Genomic DNA, 18,059 nt, shown 5'->3' with positions numbered 1-18,059 from the left:
TGCTTTCCTGGGACATGAAGATTTGCCTTTCCCTTTCACTGGCCACTGTTCCGTTGCTCCCAGTTCCTGGGGCTGGAGTGGGACACAGAGGGCTCCCCGCCCCGGCTGTGCCCCTGGGGCGGGTGTGTCTGTGAGGGAGCAGTGATGCCGTGCCCAGCACTCAAACCCGTGACTACTGGCAAGCTGTGCCCAGCTGTGGCCCCGCTGTGCTGCTGCTCCTTGTGCTTTTGGTCAATTATGAAACAGCGGCTGAGCAGGAGCCGGAGTGTGCCCAGGAAGGCCAGTGGCATCCTGTCTGGCCTGCATCAGGAACAGTGTGGCCAGCAGGATCTGGGCAGTGATTGTCCCCTGCACTTGGCACTGGTGAGGTGCATCTTGAGTGCTGTGTCCAGCTGTGGGCCCCTCTGTTCAGGAAGGACATTGAAGTGCTGGGATGTACCCAGAGAAGGGTCTGGAGCACAGGTCCCATGAGGGGCGGCTGAGGGGCTGGGGGTGTTTAGCCTGGAGGAGGCTCCAGGGTGACCTTATTCTGCTCTACGGCTCCCTGACAGGAGGGCTGTGCTCCCAGGCCGTAACAGGACGAGGGAATATACTCGTAGGACTCATACTCTCCAACTGTGCTGGGGGAGTTCAGGATGGGCACCCGGAGGAATCCACAGAAAGGGTGATTAGACACTGGAATGGATTGCCCGGGTGGTGGTGGAGGCACTTAAGGACAGACTGGCCGCGGTGTGGCTGACACGGCGGTGCTGGCCGCGGGTGGGCCCGGTGAGGCGGCCTCACTCCAGCCCCATTGATCCCGCGAGCCTCAGCCCGCGGAGGGCGCTGCGCATGCGCGCCGGGCTCCCGCTGCGGAGCCTCGTCCGCGCGCCGCGCGCCCCCTGCTGGGCGGCGTGAGGGGCCGGGGCCGCCATGGTGGCGCGGGCGCTGTGGGCGCTGCTGGCGGCGCTGCGGGCGGGCTGGTGCCTCCTGCCGCAGAGCGGGTACCTCCATCCCGACGAGTTCTTCCAGGCGCCCGAGGTCATGGCAGGTAAGGCGTGCGCCCGCGATGGGGTGGCCCCCGGCGGGCTCGAGGGGACGCGAAAAGCGGCGCCGCCACGGGCACCGTGTCCCGCATCGCCGGCCAGGCGGGTGTTCCTGAGGGATCCCGCCCTGTCACACAGCGAGTCCCGCAAGCCGGGCAGGAGAGGATCCGCAGAGCTGGCCAGGTGGGTGCGTTCCTGCTCTGTGCTGTCCACAGCGAGTGGCGCCTCGAGCTGCATTATAGTAACAGGCTTCTCGATGCCTTGTGAAAATGAATGGCACGCTCCTGAAAATGTCAAGATTGACACCAGTTTCAAAAGTTTAGGAGCTGCTCTGTATTGTCATACCTCTTATACCAAGTAGTATCCCTAATGCTGAATTACTGAATAAAATATATTATCTATGTATGTATTTTTCTCTTCCTTTGTAGGAGATATTTTAAACCTTCAGGTCTATTATCCATGGGAGTTCCTTTCCAGCTCTCCTTGCAGAACAGTTGTTTTCCCATTAATGACATCAGGAGTTATGTACTGGCTGATCAAATCTTTGCAGCAGTTGGACATATGTTCAAGTTGCATCAACAGCTACACTCTCCTTGTATCTCCTCGCCTGCTCTTTACAATCTTTTCTTTCATACTCGACTATAGTGTTTATCGATTGGCCTCTTTCTGGGAAGCAGATCCATGGAAAGCGCTGGTACTTCTTGCTGGATCGTATGTCACGCTGGTGTTTTATACAAGAACATTTACCAACACACTCGAAGGACTTCTCTTTGCTCTTCTCATGGTACTGGTTTCTTCAAGGAAGTCCAGTGGCAGCTCAGCAGAGCCTACAAGCAGCTCTCTCATAGGCATCGTAACAACTGCTGGGTTTTTCAACAGGCCAACCTTTCTGGCATTTGCTCTAATGCCCCTGCTTTACTGGGCTGGTTTAATTGTTGACTCTCAAAAGAGCATTAAAACTCTCATAAACCACTTTTTGAAGTTTATCCTATGTGCATGTTTTACCGCTTTTGTTTTCATAACTGCTGACACCTTCTATTTTACCTCTGTGAGCTTAGACAACCTCTACAGCACTAACAAGAGCAACCTAATTGAAGCAATAGTTCAATTACATGACAAAATGGTAATAACCCCCTTCAATTTTCTCAGCTATAATCTTAATCCTCATAATCTTGCACTGCATGGAAGTCACCCACGAGTTACACATTTTACAGTCAATGGACTAATGTTGTTTGGGATCTTACATATTCTGGCCATTGGTGCTGGCTTTAAAATGCTTAAGAAATATATCTGTCACTTAATGCTGGTCAGATGGTGTTACCGTGGGCTGCCTGGGCTGTTGGTGCATCCTGAGGGCAGTCCAACATTGCTGCTGTTTTATTTTGTTCCTCTGGCATTTCTCTCCCTGTTCAGTCACCAGGAGCCTCGGTTTCTCATCCCTCTCATCCTGCCGTTGGTGCTGTTCAGTGCATCACCAAACAGAGTTGTGAAATGGAAACTCCTCATTGTTCTGTTCAACCTTCTGGGGGCACTTCTGTTTGGGTGCTTACACCAGGGAGGGCTCATTCCCTGTTTGTTTCACTTGGAGCAGCTCATCCATTCCCCAGCGTCCTCAAGCCACCCGCAGCACTACACTCTGCTCTTTGCACACACCTACATGCCTCCAAGGTCTCTGCTCAATATCAAGAAGACAGATGCGCATGTGGAAGTCATTGACATGGCTGGGGCTGGAGAAGAAGCCCTCTGCCAGACAGTAGAGCAGCGAGCAAGCAACTTTACCTGCAGTGACTGTCATATCTTTATTATAATCCCTGGTACAGTCAGAGACACAATTACAAAATGTGGTGTCCCATTCAAGAACGAGACTTTGATATTTCCTCACTTATCAATGGAAGACCCACCACAAATATCTGTCCTATCCAGTGGAAATTGGAGGAGTCAGTTAGGACTTTACATACTTGAACTAAACAGAGATCATCAGAGCCTTTAGAACACAGTTTTAGTCTTTTACTTCATTTGGGTGCTGTCTGATGGTGGTGTGGGACCTTCCTCTTTTGTACACCTTCCTTTCAGTACCAGCAGTGGTACTAGGAGCTCTCCCATGTCTCTTTATTCCCACTCCTCACACTCTTAGGGTAGGGTAGTTCTGAATAGAAGCTGCTTAAAACTTGAATTACTCAGCCCTGTGGTGTTTCATATGAACTTTCGCAGTTCTCCTGATGAGAGAGGATGAAATCAGAGCCGACCAAAATTGTGATTGAAGCTTAGCTATTTCCGTGTGAGTTTTACTTTTGAAAGCTCTTATAATCTCTGACAGCATTTGGGGACTGTGGGGTGTTTACTGATAAGAGGCATTAATTCAGCTGCTGGAGAGAGGTTACAGGGTTAGTCAAAAGCTGGTCTGACTCAGTAATCTTTTATGTTCTTTAAAATTCATTAGACCAGACTGCAGTCACAGTACTGTACCACTGACTTGGGTGGGTCCACCGTGAAAAATCCCCAGCGTTGATCTGGCAGAATCTGATTTAGAACATGGAGGATGCTTCAGCCTAAGTACTTGTGCTAAATCCTAAAATCCAAGCTTTGCCTGTTTAGCCTTCCTTGCCACAGTTCCATCCTCGTGAACGTGCTAGCCACGTACCGCCCCGGGCAGCCCGGGAGGGCAGCGCTGGGAAGGCATTTAGCGTGCGCGGTGTTCCGCGGCTGCAGCTCGGGCACTCCCTCCCTTGCGCGCTCCTGCCGCTCGTCCCGCAGCTGCCGCTGCTCTGTCACGACTGTCACCCCGGCAGAGCGCACAGCAGGTCCTACGGGAGCTGCATCGAGGAGCTGTGCAGACAGAAAGCGGTAATGGCACTTCGTGCCAGTGGACCAGAAGCATCTCTGAACGGGCTCAGCACAGGGTCAGAGATCCCCCGGTTCTGCTGCCGTGGAGGGAAGGCAGCACCGAGGGAGGAGCCGCATCCCCTGCGCTCCCTCCCTGTGCACTAACTGCTTCCTGTTAAATCAGCTCAGTGGGAATGACAGCTCATATCCTGGCTTTCCACTGGAGAGCAGTCTCTTTTAAAACTGGACACCATAACTGGGCTTCAGCTACAATCTGTAGTTTTGCCTATGAGAACTGGATCCCAAAAACCTCCTGACGTGGCACATGCATTGTAGATCAACCTCTCTGAAACAAATCTGACACTTGAATTATTTCTGCTCACAAAGGTGATAATGCTTTTGGCAGTTCTTCACCCACACAACCTTACATAATGTCTTAAGACCCAGGTTTTCAACAGAGACAAGAATGATACAGATTGATGTCAAGCTCCAAGGACAATCTAGGAAAAATGAATGTGTGACTGCATTTTCCAAACTATAGGTATGACCTAGATGTTTAGGGAACATTGGTCTTGTTCTATTGTAAAGCATTTTGTCTTGTGTTCTCTGTATGTTCATCCCACATCCTTTATTCCTCACTGCTGGTCTGCCTGTAAATTAAAGATGAGTGTTTAGGGGAGGCAGGGGGAGAGAAGGGGCCTGTCTGTACTTGTGACTCACAAAGTCATGTAAGTAGCTGTAAAAGCATCATGACAGCAAATGTATTTTGCAAGTTAATTTTCTTTTTGCTCTCTTACACAACAGTGTGCCACATCTGGTACTCCATGTCCTGCTTTCCATTTTCAGTTTTCTTAACTTAAATCTTGAACATTATTTTCATAAAATTTACGAATTCTGTCACTCTGAGTGGGGTACATCTTGAACCTCGTGGAGGATGTAATGGAACACCAATCCCATGGGATGATGACTTCTACCACTGCACAGGTAACCTGCAGAGTCAGCAAGAGAACCTGGACTACAGATACCAGCTCAGATTAACAATATACTGCTTTTGTCTTGCCAGCCAGACCTTTGAGTTTACACTGTAGATGCTGTTTCTCCATCCATGCACACCTGGCTTTGCTGCTGGAGGTTTAGTTTTGCCAGTGATGCAGGAAACTGTATCTCAGACCACGTTCTTCTCACCTGTGATGATACAAGGAATGAAATGACCCTCCCCAGTTAACAGAGCCTCTACTCAGCTGGATCAAGCAGTGAAACATGCTCTGAAGGAAGGTTAACTGCTGTAGTGTCATAGAAGTCATCAGACCGGCATCTTAAGCAAACCTGCCCAATGCATTACACATGATAGATGCATCCTTTTCCATTATGTATCTGTATTTCCATTTTTATGTAGGGTGGCTGTATAGTTCATTTTTTCCCTGTAAATCTTCTTTGCTACAATAGACTTGAGGTGTGCTTTTAGGATAGCTACTGAATCCCTTTTACCTTCCTGTAAGATATGCCTTATCCTGTACATCATCATCAACACTTAAAACCCTTTTTGTAACAAAGCTGTATCAAATATAGAGTATTACTCCTGTCTACACAGACATTGTTACAGATACTCCCGTGAGAATTGTGGTTTTATTTCAAGTTTCTTATCAGCACTTAAAGTTACAATCTTCACAGCATTGTGGGTGATTATAAAGTGAGTCTGCTTGTTCCTGAGAACCGTGGAACGTGTATACTGTCTTCGAAATGGAAATCCATGAAACGGATGAGGAGCAGCTTCCCGTGTTCATGCTTTCCCGAGGAGTCTCTCCAGGCCATGCCATGTGGAACGCACCGTCCAGTCCGCAGCTCGTCATCCACAGCTCGGGCACCGCTGGAGTCCGGAGCGGCTGCCGGGGCCCCGCTGTCACCAGCGCCCGGGGCCCTTCTCCCGCCGGTTCCAACGCGCTCCGTGCGCTCGGCGCAGGGAAGCGGCGGCGGTTCCCGTCTCCCCCCGGGCGCTGTCCGCAGCTCCTACCGCTCGGAGCGGCGATCACGGCGCCGATCCGGGGCGGCCGCCGCGGCCCGGCCCGCGCGGCCACGGCCACCCCCGCGCGCGGGCGCCGTCCTTGATCTCGGCGAGGAAGGCGTCGCGCAGGCGAAGCAGGCGCGGGGCCAGGTCGCGCTGGCCGCGGGTGAGGGCGGCGGCGGTGACGCGGGCGGCGGCGCGGATGGGCCGCGACTCCGAGAGCCGCTCCACGAGCCGCGGGCTGGAGAGCAACAGCAGCAGCGCTCGCAGCAGCGCCATGGCCGCCGCTCTCGCGAGACCCGGCGCCCCCACACTCGAGAGGTGCCGCGCACCCCGCCCCGCCGAGCTCGCGAGAGCCCCGCAGCGCCCCGCCATTGGCTGCGCGCCCGGCGAGCGCGGGGCGCGTGCGCGGGGCGCGGGAAGGCGCCGAGAGGCGGCCGGACCCGGTGGTGTCGGTCCGTGCGGTGCTGGGCACAGCCGGGCCGGGCCGTGCTGGGTTGGGCTGGCCTCGAACGGGCCGGGCACGGCAGCGCCGCCATGAGCTTCAGCGGGACCCTGAGCATCCTGCGCAGCGACTCCTACGCCGAGCTTAGCCAGTACCGGGACCAGCATTTCCGGGTGAGCCGCGGCCGGGGGCGGGCGCCGCGCGGTCCGGCCGGGCCGGGCCGGGTCGGGCCGTGAGGTGACGCTGTGTCCTTGCGGCCCAGGGGACGCGGTACGACCAGGAGCGGCTGCTGAGGAAGAGCTGCACGCTGTACGTGGGGAACCTCTCCTTCTACACCACGGAGGAGCAGATCCACGAGCTCTTCGGCAAGAGCGGCGACATCAAGAAGGTCATCATGGGGCTGGACAAAGTGAAGAAAACCGCCTGCGGCTTCTGCTTCGTGGAGTATCCTTGTGCGGAGTGGCAAGAGCGGTCAGGGTGTGGGTGAACTGCTCTGCACTGCAGGCTCTGAGTCACGGGGGAGTTCTCCGAGGGTAAAATTAATCGTTTGCTAAAGTGTCTGGCGAGAGAGACCAATGCTGGGCTCACGGTTGGACTTGATAGTCTTACAGGTTTTTTCCAACTGTGATTCTGTGATTCGAGCATACACTGCATGTCGAGCGGGGTTAGCAGATTGCTTTCACTTTGATACTTTAACCCAGACATCTCTTAGGTAGTTGACCTCTGCAGTAAATTAATATTCTCCCTGCCGAGGTAAAAAGGGTCTTTCTTTTTGTACAAGCACACATGTAGAGTTTCTTTTGGCATCTTTCATCCCTGTCTGTGTGCATGTTTCTGAGGATCATTCTGTTACTGGTGCCAGTGAACTCACCAGAGGTGAAAGTTTGCAGCATGAACAGAGCATGTGTGGGGCCTCCCACTCTTTAGCAAGAGAACTTGGCTCTCTTAAATGTCAGCATGGTTGACAAACTTAACCCAGTATACGTATTTTTAATGCTTGAACTGTTGCATGTTCCTCCTTTTCACTAGCAGTTTTCTTAGTAGCTGGTGTAGCTTCATAAAAGTGGTTCAAATGAAGACTTGCTTTTGTAGGTGATTTGGTACTGTTCTTTTTTCCATGTGGTGAAAATAGAAGTCCATTTTTTTCATTAACCTATCCTAAGGTATTATGCCAGAGGAGATGCTGAAAATGCAATGCGATACATCAACGGGACCAGACTTGATGACAGGATCATAAGGACAGACTGGGATGCAGGATTTAAGGAGGGTAGGCAGTATGGCCGTGGAAGATCAGGGGGGCAGGTAAGTTGTTGTACAGCCTGGAGTTTTAAAGAAATGGTGACTTTGCCAAACTTCTTGGTTTTGAATGAACACAGAACAATTTCAGAAATAGCAGCTTAGGAGTCATTGTTTAAGATAACACTGGGAGACATCTGATCAATAGCAGTAGGAATAGATAACTTTTTCATAAATTTCACTTAAAAGTACTTGCAGAAACAGTTCTTGGCTGCCTGGGGAAACAATGCTTTTAAGTAAGCCCAGAAAATATAAGGGGCTGTCAGGAAAGCACAGGACAGCAGCTGGCTTACCCCAAGTGGAGCAGGTGACAGTGGCTTGTTCTGCCAAAGCCCAAGGCTTGTGTTGATTAGAGAGTCCCCAGACATGATGTAAGAGGAAGTTGGTTTATGCTGTTCTGGACTTCTGCATGATGCACTTTGCCTTCTGTTTGGTCAGTCAGCTCCATGTAGCCACTTAGGTGTTGTGATGTCAGTATGACTGTATTAATGGTGTAACGATTTTTGACAAATTTTTTTTCCTTGTCTCTTCCCTTTCTCCTTCCTTTGTTAGGTCCGAGATGAGTATCGGCAAGACTATGATGCTGGAAGAGGTGGCTATGGCAAAACTGTTCAGTGCCAGTGACTCCTCAGCTTCACAAGACAACCAAATCTGCATTGTAAATGTCCCTAGGCACAGAGTAGGTCTCTTGCACACAATTCACGGAAACTCCTATCCACGTTCCTGTGAGCACATCCTATGTTCAATACCTCTTCTGTTTTAATACCAGGATCCAAAGCATTGCAGAGGACCTGGGAGCAAGGCTTTAAGCATTGGAATGCTGAGGCTTTGGTCTCAAAATGCTGCTATACCTTACTGAAAGGAGTGAAGATGTTATGGTGCTTTATTTTTTCTCTGGCAAAACTTGATTATTCTACTGGGTTTTGTTTACATTGGTATCCCAGGGTGGAGAGCAGTGATAAAGGATGATTGGTGGTTTTTTTGCAGATGAAAGCAAAAGGCAAAGAGCCTGAAAAGGAAGTGTAATTTCTAGGGAAATTTTTCAAATTGTACAGAAGATTGTTATGTTCAGATTTTCTGGGGTTACTGGATTAGCATCCTTTTCTGCTCATGCTGTTCCTAGAACATTTACATGAACAGCCATAATAAAATCAGATTGAGTTCAGGAGTCATGAAGTTGAGAAGTGACTGAGCAGAGAGCAGGAAACAGACCTCTGCTGTCTTCTACAAAGTATAGTTGTGATTGCATGACAGAGAAGAACAAATTCAAGAATTACAGTACTATTATTTCACAGTTTGAGTATTAGTATTTTGTCCCATCTGGTAGCTCTCACAGCCTTAATATTTAAAGGGCAGTATCTTCCCTGTGCCTGTAAGGGTTGCATGAAGCCAAGTTACCCCCAAAATGGGATTTTTGTGAAACCAGGTTTATATGACAAAATTTCTTCCCAAAATAGGTTCTCTGTTTGAGAAACTTGATTTCAGATAACTTAGAAACACAAGAGTTTTGGGAGGAGCCTTGCTTTCTACTGAGCATGTGATAAGAATGGTAAAAAAATTCCAGAATTGCGTAGCTTGTGTTTTGGTTTTTCTCTTTCCATGCTGGGTCCTATTCATACTGCTTGTTGATGTGTTGGAATTTTGATGTATTGCAGACATAGGTTTAAAAAATATGGTCCCAAAATAAATTAAATTTACCTGCTAAAACAAAATAGTTTAAAAAGGGCTTTTTTGTTACAGTGCTTTGGAATTTTTTCATGGACTTCTGAGTTCCATGTAAATGACAATTCCTAAAGTTTTTTGCAAATACCTCGTTGTCCATGATCCTTATAAGCTTTCAGAGGTGTACAAAAGTTGATCTTTGCTCACTGAAGGTATTGTACAAAAATTTTGATGTGTGTCTTGCATACAGTTCATCCCAACTGTTTCTGTAAATGGAAAGATAAGTGAGATTGAGCAACTCCTTACTAAGGAAGTGTGGGTTTGATGTTTTTCGTCATGTAGACTAAAACTCGACTTTTGGGATCACATGGTGCTGGTCTGCAAATAAGATTTGAACAAAGTTACCTTTTCCAGTATAGTACATTTGATTATGAGTTTACAGTCTGTAATCTGCTGTCGAACACTGCTGAAGTTTATTTTACATTGTATCAATTTTGTATAAAAAGTATGTTACCAAAAGCTCTAAAGTCACTTTCTTTTAAATAAAGCTGCAACATTAAAATGGTTTGTTACTTTTTTTTTTTTTCCTTAACAGAATTAGTGAACTAAAAAAGGTGTATTCAGACTTTTGGTCACATCCTTCATTTTAGTCTCTTTTAAGATGGAAAGAATGAATATTCCTTTGATTGGATTTTCAGTCTGGTTCTGTTCTTACCTGGATTCTGAAAGGTGTTTGGTTAATGCTTTTCATTATGGTTTGAATTTCTTTGGATTACAGGACAGAAATTGTTTATTGATAGTGAAGTAAATGTGAAAGTCTTTGGTGTGTAAGAAGTAATTTTCAAGATGATCTTCCTTATAAAAATGAGGTTTAAAAGTTTTTTTTATTGTAAGTACTGCCAGTACTTCTCAAGTCATTCTCAAATGAGATGGAGGTGGTAATTGTCTGTCACAACAGTCACTGTTCTTTGCTGCTTATGTGCAATGGGTCTGAAATGAGTATGTTTTAAAGTGAGATTTTCTGTTTTGGGAGATACCAATCTCAATGGGATTTAAAACCACATGAACTCTTGTGAACTCTTAGAATCTCAAACGCTGGTATAGAAGAAATTGAACATGGTTTGACTGTTGCCTTCCATAATTGAAATCAGATCTGAACTTAGTGCATAATGAAAGGAACTGAATCAAGCCTTTGAAAGTTCTTTGGGGATTTATTCAGCCTTCTGACGTGCTGGTGCATTGTGATTAGGTTGTCTTGGAAGTATAGAATCTCCCATGTTTCTTGGACAAGCTACTTCTTTATGACTATAAACAATTTAATGGAAGTTCAAGCTCTGTGTTAGTGTTTCCAAGAACTTCATCATAATTAGCTACTTTCATGGAATTGTATTAATAAAAAAAGCAGCTGCTAAGAATATGAGTGGAAACTTGGATATGCCTGATGGAAGGGAGGCTGTTAGAAATTAGAACAGTGACAGCTTCAGTCTCTCCTTCAGACTGGTGCAGGCTCATGGGGTGATTTACATACCTCTTTTAGGCAGCAGTGGCTGCAAATAAGGTTTATATTCACAGCATTTGAGTTTTGGTATTACAGGGTAAAATCAGTGGAGTGTACAAGCAGTAGAGACATTTGTTTTCAATGACTGACACAATAATCACATTAGCAGTGTCTCACTGCAGACTCATTCCAAGGTGGTCTGTGTGTTAGGTTACTTCACTGCCCCGTGCAGCAGACAAGTTCCTTCTTAGGTTGGTGCAGGCACAACTGTTGGTGTTAATGGTCCCTTCTACACAGACAATTCCGAAAAAAATACTGAAACTATTTAAGCTAATATCCAGCACCTCATCTTCCACATCTTGTCAGACTGTAAAGGAAAAGATTGATAAAAACTACTAAAATTGACATGGTTTGTTCATGGTTTCATTTCTCAAGGAAAGACAATCCTAGTCAAAAGAGTGCAGTCCAGAGACTGCTCATAAACTCTTGTCCATTTGAGTTTCTAAAGCACAAGTTGTACCTTATGCCAGAGCACATAAATTAAGACAAAGTAGGGTGTGCATTTTTCTTTGTACACTCAGGTTTCTGCTCCTAGCTGATTGTATTTGGTACTTTCAGGTAAGTCTAGGACCATACCCCTGTAGGTGATCTATCAAAAAATTGATGGAGATGGTGGGGGGAGCTGTCCTGGGCTTCAAAACACTGTGTTTTTGAATCCATGAAATTATAGTATTTGTACATTAAGACTATATAACTATGTACATAAGCCTATGTAACTAACTGCACAAAAATATGAAGTATATTGCACTTCTGCCAGTAGAGGACAGAATTATATGAGAAGAAAGTTTCCTGATCTCCTGAAAGAAGGAGAGATCAGTTCTTGTGTCAGAGTTCCACAATTTATGAGGATGACCTTCCTGCCACTCTGCTTCCTAACCTGCTTTCTGAGACAACAATGTGCTTTACTTCACTGAGGTAGTATTATTCTCTAAGGTCATTTTTGCTTTCACTTGAAGGCCATTCAAGTGTCTGTTTGGGTTGTTTACAGAAACAAAAAAAGAAAAGATAAATAGGAAGCTTCTTTGCAGCTCGGAGTAGCTGGTGAGTTCAGATGTGATGGAATGTTCCTTTCAGCAGGAGGATGAAGTTTGAGTGTGGAGCAGGTGAGGTGCCCGTGACCCCTCTGGTGGTGACATCGCCACCGGCGGGGGGCGGCTGCTGGCAGCCGGGCAGGGGCTGCGGTTGTGCTGCTGAGATTTTGCCTCGATTTGGTTGTTATTCTGTTACCTTCCAACCAAGTCTAGGCAAAGCCAGTTGTTTCTGCCCTGACAGGAAAAACTGCCACTGTTCCAGAAGCTGTATGAGGGGCTGAGTCAGTATTTCAGGCACCAAGTTGCATAATGTGAAATATCTTCCATCAAAAAACAGTGTGAATTAAGGTTTCCTCAGTTAGTGACTGAGAAAGCAATCTTCTTGTGTGCCTTGATGAAGATATTTGTGAAAATAAGGCCATATATGAAATAATTTTGTTGGGTTAAATTTATTTAATTAGAGCTATCTCTGATTCCTTTTTTAAGGTGGGCCATCTATTAATTTTTCTGGAACTGATGTGTTTGCAGTGGCATATGTTGAACCACAATTTTTGGTTTTTTTTCAGGTATAATTAAAAGATATCTTTTCTCAAAACATAATTTGAAAACAAATGGGAAATAAGATTGGCTCTTTTGCTGTTTGTCCAGTTGCATGCAACATAAATTACAGAATAAATAAGCCTGATTGAGTCAGCTTGTCCTTGTGCTTCTGGACAATTAAGCTTTTCCCTTCTCTACCAATCTCTTCCTGGATGCAACAAAGTGCAAAGAAAATTCTAATTTTCTAGTTAGAATACATAAGAATATGTTGTGTTAATAATACATACCTTTATTATTATAGTTGTACATCTGTAGCTGGCATGCACTTCAAATTGCATTAGATTGTTTCAGTTTTCTGACTTTATTACTTTAAAATAAGGCTGCTATTGTTTTATGCTTTGTGTCGTTATTTTTATGGGCAATTTTCCTGGTTTAAAAATTGTTGTTATTCTGTTCAAATTAATTGATTATAAGTTGCTGCCTTTTGTTTTGCATTTGATTTTTTGCAATATCATTGTTTCACATCTTAAATGGCTTTTTTGAAGACAAAAGCCCTGTCAGCTGGTGCTGCTGCCACAAGATGTCGTGAGAAGCCGTGTCTGGCTCCAGGGTGAGTGGGGGCTGCCAGGACTCTCAGTCTGCTGAGCTGCTGTGGAAGGAGCAATGTGTTCTGAAAGGGTCTCATTTCACTGTGCAACTAAGGCAGTGCCTGCGTTTCTTGAAGAAACTCTTGCACCTTAGAATTATGCTTGAAACAAAAAGGTGTGGTGACTGATTAAATGGTCTTGTGCACGCCCTGAAGCAGTAGAGTTAGGAGTGCCTTAAGGTTGCTGATGTGTAGGATGCCTCACAACACCAAGCACTGTAGAACTGAAAGTTTGTGCAGGCTGGGAAAGGACTGACTTGTAGTTCGGGTTTTTTAGGGTTTTTTCCCCCTTTTGAATTTACTCCAGTAAGAGGAGGAATATGTTTCCATGAACCGGAAAGAACTTCTTCCCATTAAATCTTCACTTTTGCTTCTGCTTTAAATTCCCAGCTGAATTTGCTCTTTGGAATCTCCTTATTAATGTGAAAAAGCCTTCAAGCAGCAATCTTATCAAATTCTATCCTGCACAGATGGCAGGAGCAGGTGTGTGCTGATGTCTGAGCTTGTCAGGGAAAGGTATAGCAGAGATTTTTTTTAAGTTACTCAGATCTCTCACACTCACTCTGCAAGTCATGGTGGAATTTTTCATTAATTGTTTTATAGGGTACAGTTACTTAGTTTGCAGAGTTTGGCAGGAAAGACATTGCTTCAGAAGAGTGCAGAAACCTGGAAGGATATGAAGAGTGAGGGAAGATTCCAGCTAATTTGTCAGTAATTCAGTTTCTAGAGACAAAATGGTCATCAAGGCAAAATTAAACATTAAAAGAAGCCCAGAAGCCTAAATAAATATATGGTGTCCATCAGCAGTCCCTGAATACAGTGTTGATTCTGTGTTTAATCATAAATTTTCCCCTAAAGATGTTTAATTGAACTTAAGCAGGCGTGAGAATGACTCATTCCCTGTTAGAAAACAAATCACTTTGTCATCTCTGAAGGAGTGGTGCTGTTCCTTGTGCTCTGTGAATTGTCCTCCTGGCTGGGCCAAGTGCTGGGCAGGCTGGAGCTCTCCCTAGGCACTGGCACAACACCCTCCTTGGTGACAATATGGAACGGAGAATAGAAGAATGAGCCAGGGCTCCAGCTTCAGACAAATCTGAAGATAATTATCGATTCCCAGACACAGAGTTGTCCTGAGAGAGGAGAAACCATATGCAAAGCTGAAAGCTTCAAGTAACAAAGCTTTCAGGTGCTCAGGGCTGCGATGGGCCCTGACAGTGGAGTTGGCTGGGCAGCACTGCAGAGAGCTGATTTACACTGGAGGTTTACAGATATGTCTACATGAAGTTTAGTTTGGATTGAACGTAATGTGAGAGTAGTGGAATCTGTATTTCAGTTTTATAATATTGTACATTTTAATAGATTTTAAGTGAATATGTTAGTGCAAATAAAATGCAGAATTGTCTCTCAAGAACTGCTTTTTCAGTATTAGCCAGGAATTTATACTGGGCTATGCAATTAACAAGGAAGTTCTCTCTTAGCTGCATATCATTACAATCCTAAGGAATGAGCTTTTTGTGTTTTCCAAATACACAATACCTAAACAAAGTCAAGTGTAAGTATAGTGTAATATGGCTCTTTCAAAAGCAAGTTTTAATTTATTTTTAAAATTCTAAGGTGCAATTGATTTTTCTAGTTTAGAAAGCATATAATAAAAATGCATTTTGTGTTAATATTTTTAAATAATTCATTATTTTTAAACATTTTTTATTGCTGAATATATTGTTGCCAGAACTTCTATCAGTGACAGTAAAACTTACAATAGAGATGTGAGAGACTGAAGCTGTAAAGAAATAGTGGTGATAAAAGCTAGAGGTAAAGCATCAATTTCTATTAGCTCTTCCTTTTAAATCGAGGAAAAGTGTTCTGCATTTGTAAGGATTACATTGTTGCTTTTCAGGCATGATTCAAAGATGGGTATTGAAAGAGGGAAGGTATAATACATCCTTATGTCATTAGGAATCCTAGTTCCATTCAAATAAGAAATGTTCTATTTGTGGTCCTTAAAGAAAGCCCTCAGGTCATGAACAGTATTTCCATTTGTTGAGAAAAATGTCAGAATACCTTCCTGAAAGTCTGTACAAAATGAATGTTCCTTTTTGAACCCTTTATTCATTCAATTTCTGTGCACATTTAAAAAATAATTGAAGAATTAATAAAAGCTATGTGTAAACTTGCATAAAACCCCCTCTGTGAAATTCCAATGTTTATTAGAGTATTCACAGCTTAGTTTCTGAATGAAATTACTGTTGATTTCAGTGGGCCTGAACTTGTTAGTTGAATATACCACAAGGAGGACCCTCTTTTCCTTTGATTTTCTTTAAGGTGCGTGAAGAATTAATTCAGAGACCTTCATGGCATTACTGTGTGTAGGTCAGGGAAGAGAAAGGGGGACAGAGTTTTTGCTGTCATACATGGGGGTAGTTTTTTAAGAGAAAAGATTTCAGTTTCTAGATTTGAGTGACATTAGAATATTTTGCTAAACGTGCTGAGCACTTGAAACTTCACATATGTGAGGTTATTTTCTTTATGAAGAGAACACATCCTATAAACAGGGACATAAACCTAGACCTGAAAAGCTTTTTGCATCTATTTCAGTATTTGCACTTCCATAATCTGAGTACATTGCACCTTTGCAATGGAGAAAAAGGCACCATGCTGGTGAGTGCTGATGCAACACACATGTCAGCAATGACATCATTGCTGCACTGCATAACAACACATTTGTCTTTTGAGTTCTGTTTGCCATTTATAAAATTCACTAGCATCTCTTGATTTTTGTGGAAGGCTGATTAGGTTCTGGGCTAACTCGTAGGAGCAGAGGTGCTCTGAGCTGTATCACTTCTGGACATGTGTTGTGGGTCACTGTGACAGGGCTGTACTCAGCAGCTGCAATACAGAGATCTGTGGGGATGACAGCTGTTATTCCCAAACTGTTATCCTTTTTTTTTTTTTTCCATTCCGCCCTAAAATATCAGTGTATTAAAAAGAAACCTGAATATTTGATTTTTTTCCCCCATGAAGCCAGGAAATTGCAAGTCGATTTTTTTGTTAGAGCAGCATGATTCATAATTTCCTTGAAGAATTACAGTTAAGCATCTAGTTCTTTTGCTAAATGCTGAAAGAAAAGATTTTAGTACTTGCCAACTGTTGAATTCCCTATTTCCCTATTTCTTGGCCAAGCTGTATATATTCACTTACTAATAGCAAATTTTCTGTTTTCTGTGATTGCAAAGTTTACCACAAGTAGCCTGGCATCCTTCCTGTAAAGAACAGGAACCAGTTGCATTCTCAAAAGCATTTGGCTGTTTCCTCTCCTCCTGTACTAAATGCTGTATGCAGCTGTAATGCAGCTCTTTTGAGTGCAGCTGGGAACAGAGACACAACCTGCTTCAATGCACAGCCCACATCTGTCCTTGGAAGAGTTCAAAGTGACAGGAAGCATGCTGAGGCCATATGTCAGCAAGGCAGAGTTCAGAGCAAGCTGCACTGTAAGCACAGGTTTAATTTCTAGCACAGTTTTGGAGGCAGTTATGTCTGGATCATTAAGAGCAAAAGTTGCCTTCTCTGAATTGCCATTATGTGTCTGAAGTTGCTTGACAACTTTGAGCCGACTTGGAAATACCTTTCCCAGAAGCTGGTGTTTGACTCTCACAGGTGTTGGGACTTAGCTGCATTTCATTCATTTTTGAATGTAATTTCATTCATTTTTATATATTTAAGAATGGAGGATTTGTAACTGTTGCCTTTGTTAAGGGCCTTTGCAGCTGTTATCTGTGCTGAAGGGACATTTCCTCTGTGAGTGGTCTGGTATCTCCGATATCACTTCTGGGAGACCTGGCAGAGGAATAGTACATTGTTTTTAAAGCTCTTCATCAGGTCTTAATCCCTTCTGAGTTTGGGAACACTGAAATGAATTGGGTGTTTGAATGCATTTGACTTAACAATAGCTTAATATGAGAAAGATGGCAACTTTCTGATGTGATTCTTGATCAAGAAAAAAGAATGTTCCCTTTCTATTTATCTGATAAAATGAACGGTATAAATCAAACAGGAAAAGCTGAAATTGTTCATCTCAGTCCATGGTTGACCCATGTCAAGCAGACATTAACAGAACAGCACAAAGGAGGTTGCCCAGGGCCTTGTCCAGCCAAGTTTTGAGCAATGTCTCCAGGGAGGGAGACTCCACAACATTTCTGGGCAACCTGTTCTGGTTTTTGGGTATCTATTATAAAAAGGTATTTTCTTGTGTTCACATGAACTTTCATGTGCTTTAATTTGAAAATAGGTTATCAATCAGTTTTGTATGTGAAATTTCCATGTTTTTTGAAAGTGATGCTAGAGTTTGAAGCAATGTGACTTCTTGATGAACTTTTGCTTTCTCTCTGTGTTTCCTTTCAGTGTGTCTGCACTAGCAACTTACCTGCTAGCACAAAGTCCTTTCCTGCTTAAAATTCTCTCATATATTCTTTGTGTTCCAAGCTGCATGGATGATAATACCACACTTGATTGCTCTTCTCTGCATCTGTGTAATTTGATCAGCAGTGCTAGTGAGTGCCTTCTGGGGAGAATTTAATTGATAAAGCCAGATTTGTCTGCTGAAAATGAGGAAAGCATAAGGTGACCTAATGGGAAGCTAAGGCCAAAATATGAACTTCTGGGGAGAAGGCACAGAAAAGCTGCAGATCTCTGCCTTGCTGTGACTTGATTTGTGAATGTCAGAGCCATCAAATGTATGTTATATTCTGCCTCAGAGTCACATATTTAAGTTAACTGGGGTAACTCTAATGTTGTTGGAACTGCTGGGTGCTGTGACCTGACCCTCAACTGCATTTGTAGCTGTGTGTTTGTCTGCCTGCAGTGTTACACAATGTCTGCCTGGTACTGGATAATGGAATCACAGAATCATTAAAAAGATCTCCAAGTTCATCAAGGTGGTGGAACTTGTCAACTGCACCATAGTACTCAGTGCTGTTTATCAAGAATTCATATTGCAGTTGGTGTAAAACCTGTGACATCGTCCCAAATAACATA

The 18,059-nt window shown here is 44.4% G+C and overlaps 2 protein-coding genes across 2 annotated transcripts; both read left to right on the top strand.

The window, feature by feature from the left end:
* Nucleotides 1–62: 62 nt before the first annotated feature.
* Nucleotides 63–5,453, top strand: PIGZ (phosphatidylinositol glycan anchor biosynthesis class Z). Its single transcript, XM_056498594.1, has 2 exons — nucleotides 63–1,030; nucleotides 1,454–5,453. The coding sequence occupies exons 1-2, from the start codon at nucleotides 913–915 to the stop codon at nucleotides 3,013–3,015; spliced, it is 1,680 nt and encodes a 559-aa protein (XP_056354569.1). The 5' UTR covers nucleotides 63–912; the 3' UTR covers nucleotides 3,016–5,453.
* Nucleotides 5,454–5,517: 64 nt separating this feature from the next.
* LOC130256720 (uncharacterized) lies at nucleotides 5,518–9,818 on the top strand. Its single transcript, XM_056498595.1, has 4 exons — nucleotides 5,518–6,468; nucleotides 6,558–6,739; nucleotides 7,459–7,597; nucleotides 8,144–9,818. The coding sequence occupies exons 1-4, from the start codon at nucleotides 5,599–5,601 to the stop codon at nucleotides 8,213–8,215; spliced, it is 1,263 nt and encodes a 420-aa protein (XP_056354570.1). The 5' UTR covers nucleotides 5,518–5,598; the 3' UTR covers nucleotides 8,216–9,818.
* Nucleotides 9,819–18,059: the final 8,241 nt, after the last annotated feature.

The sequence above is a fragment of the Oenanthe melanoleuca genome, chromosome 9, assembly GCF_029582105.1.
Source record: "Oenanthe melanoleuca isolate GR-GAL-2019-014 chromosome 9, OMel1.0, whole genome shotgun sequence".
Taxonomy (NCBI): Eukaryota; Metazoa; Chordata; class Aves; order Passeriformes; family Muscicapidae; genus Oenanthe; species Oenanthe melanoleuca.
This window is presented reverse-complemented; position numbering and strand designations above follow the sequence as displayed.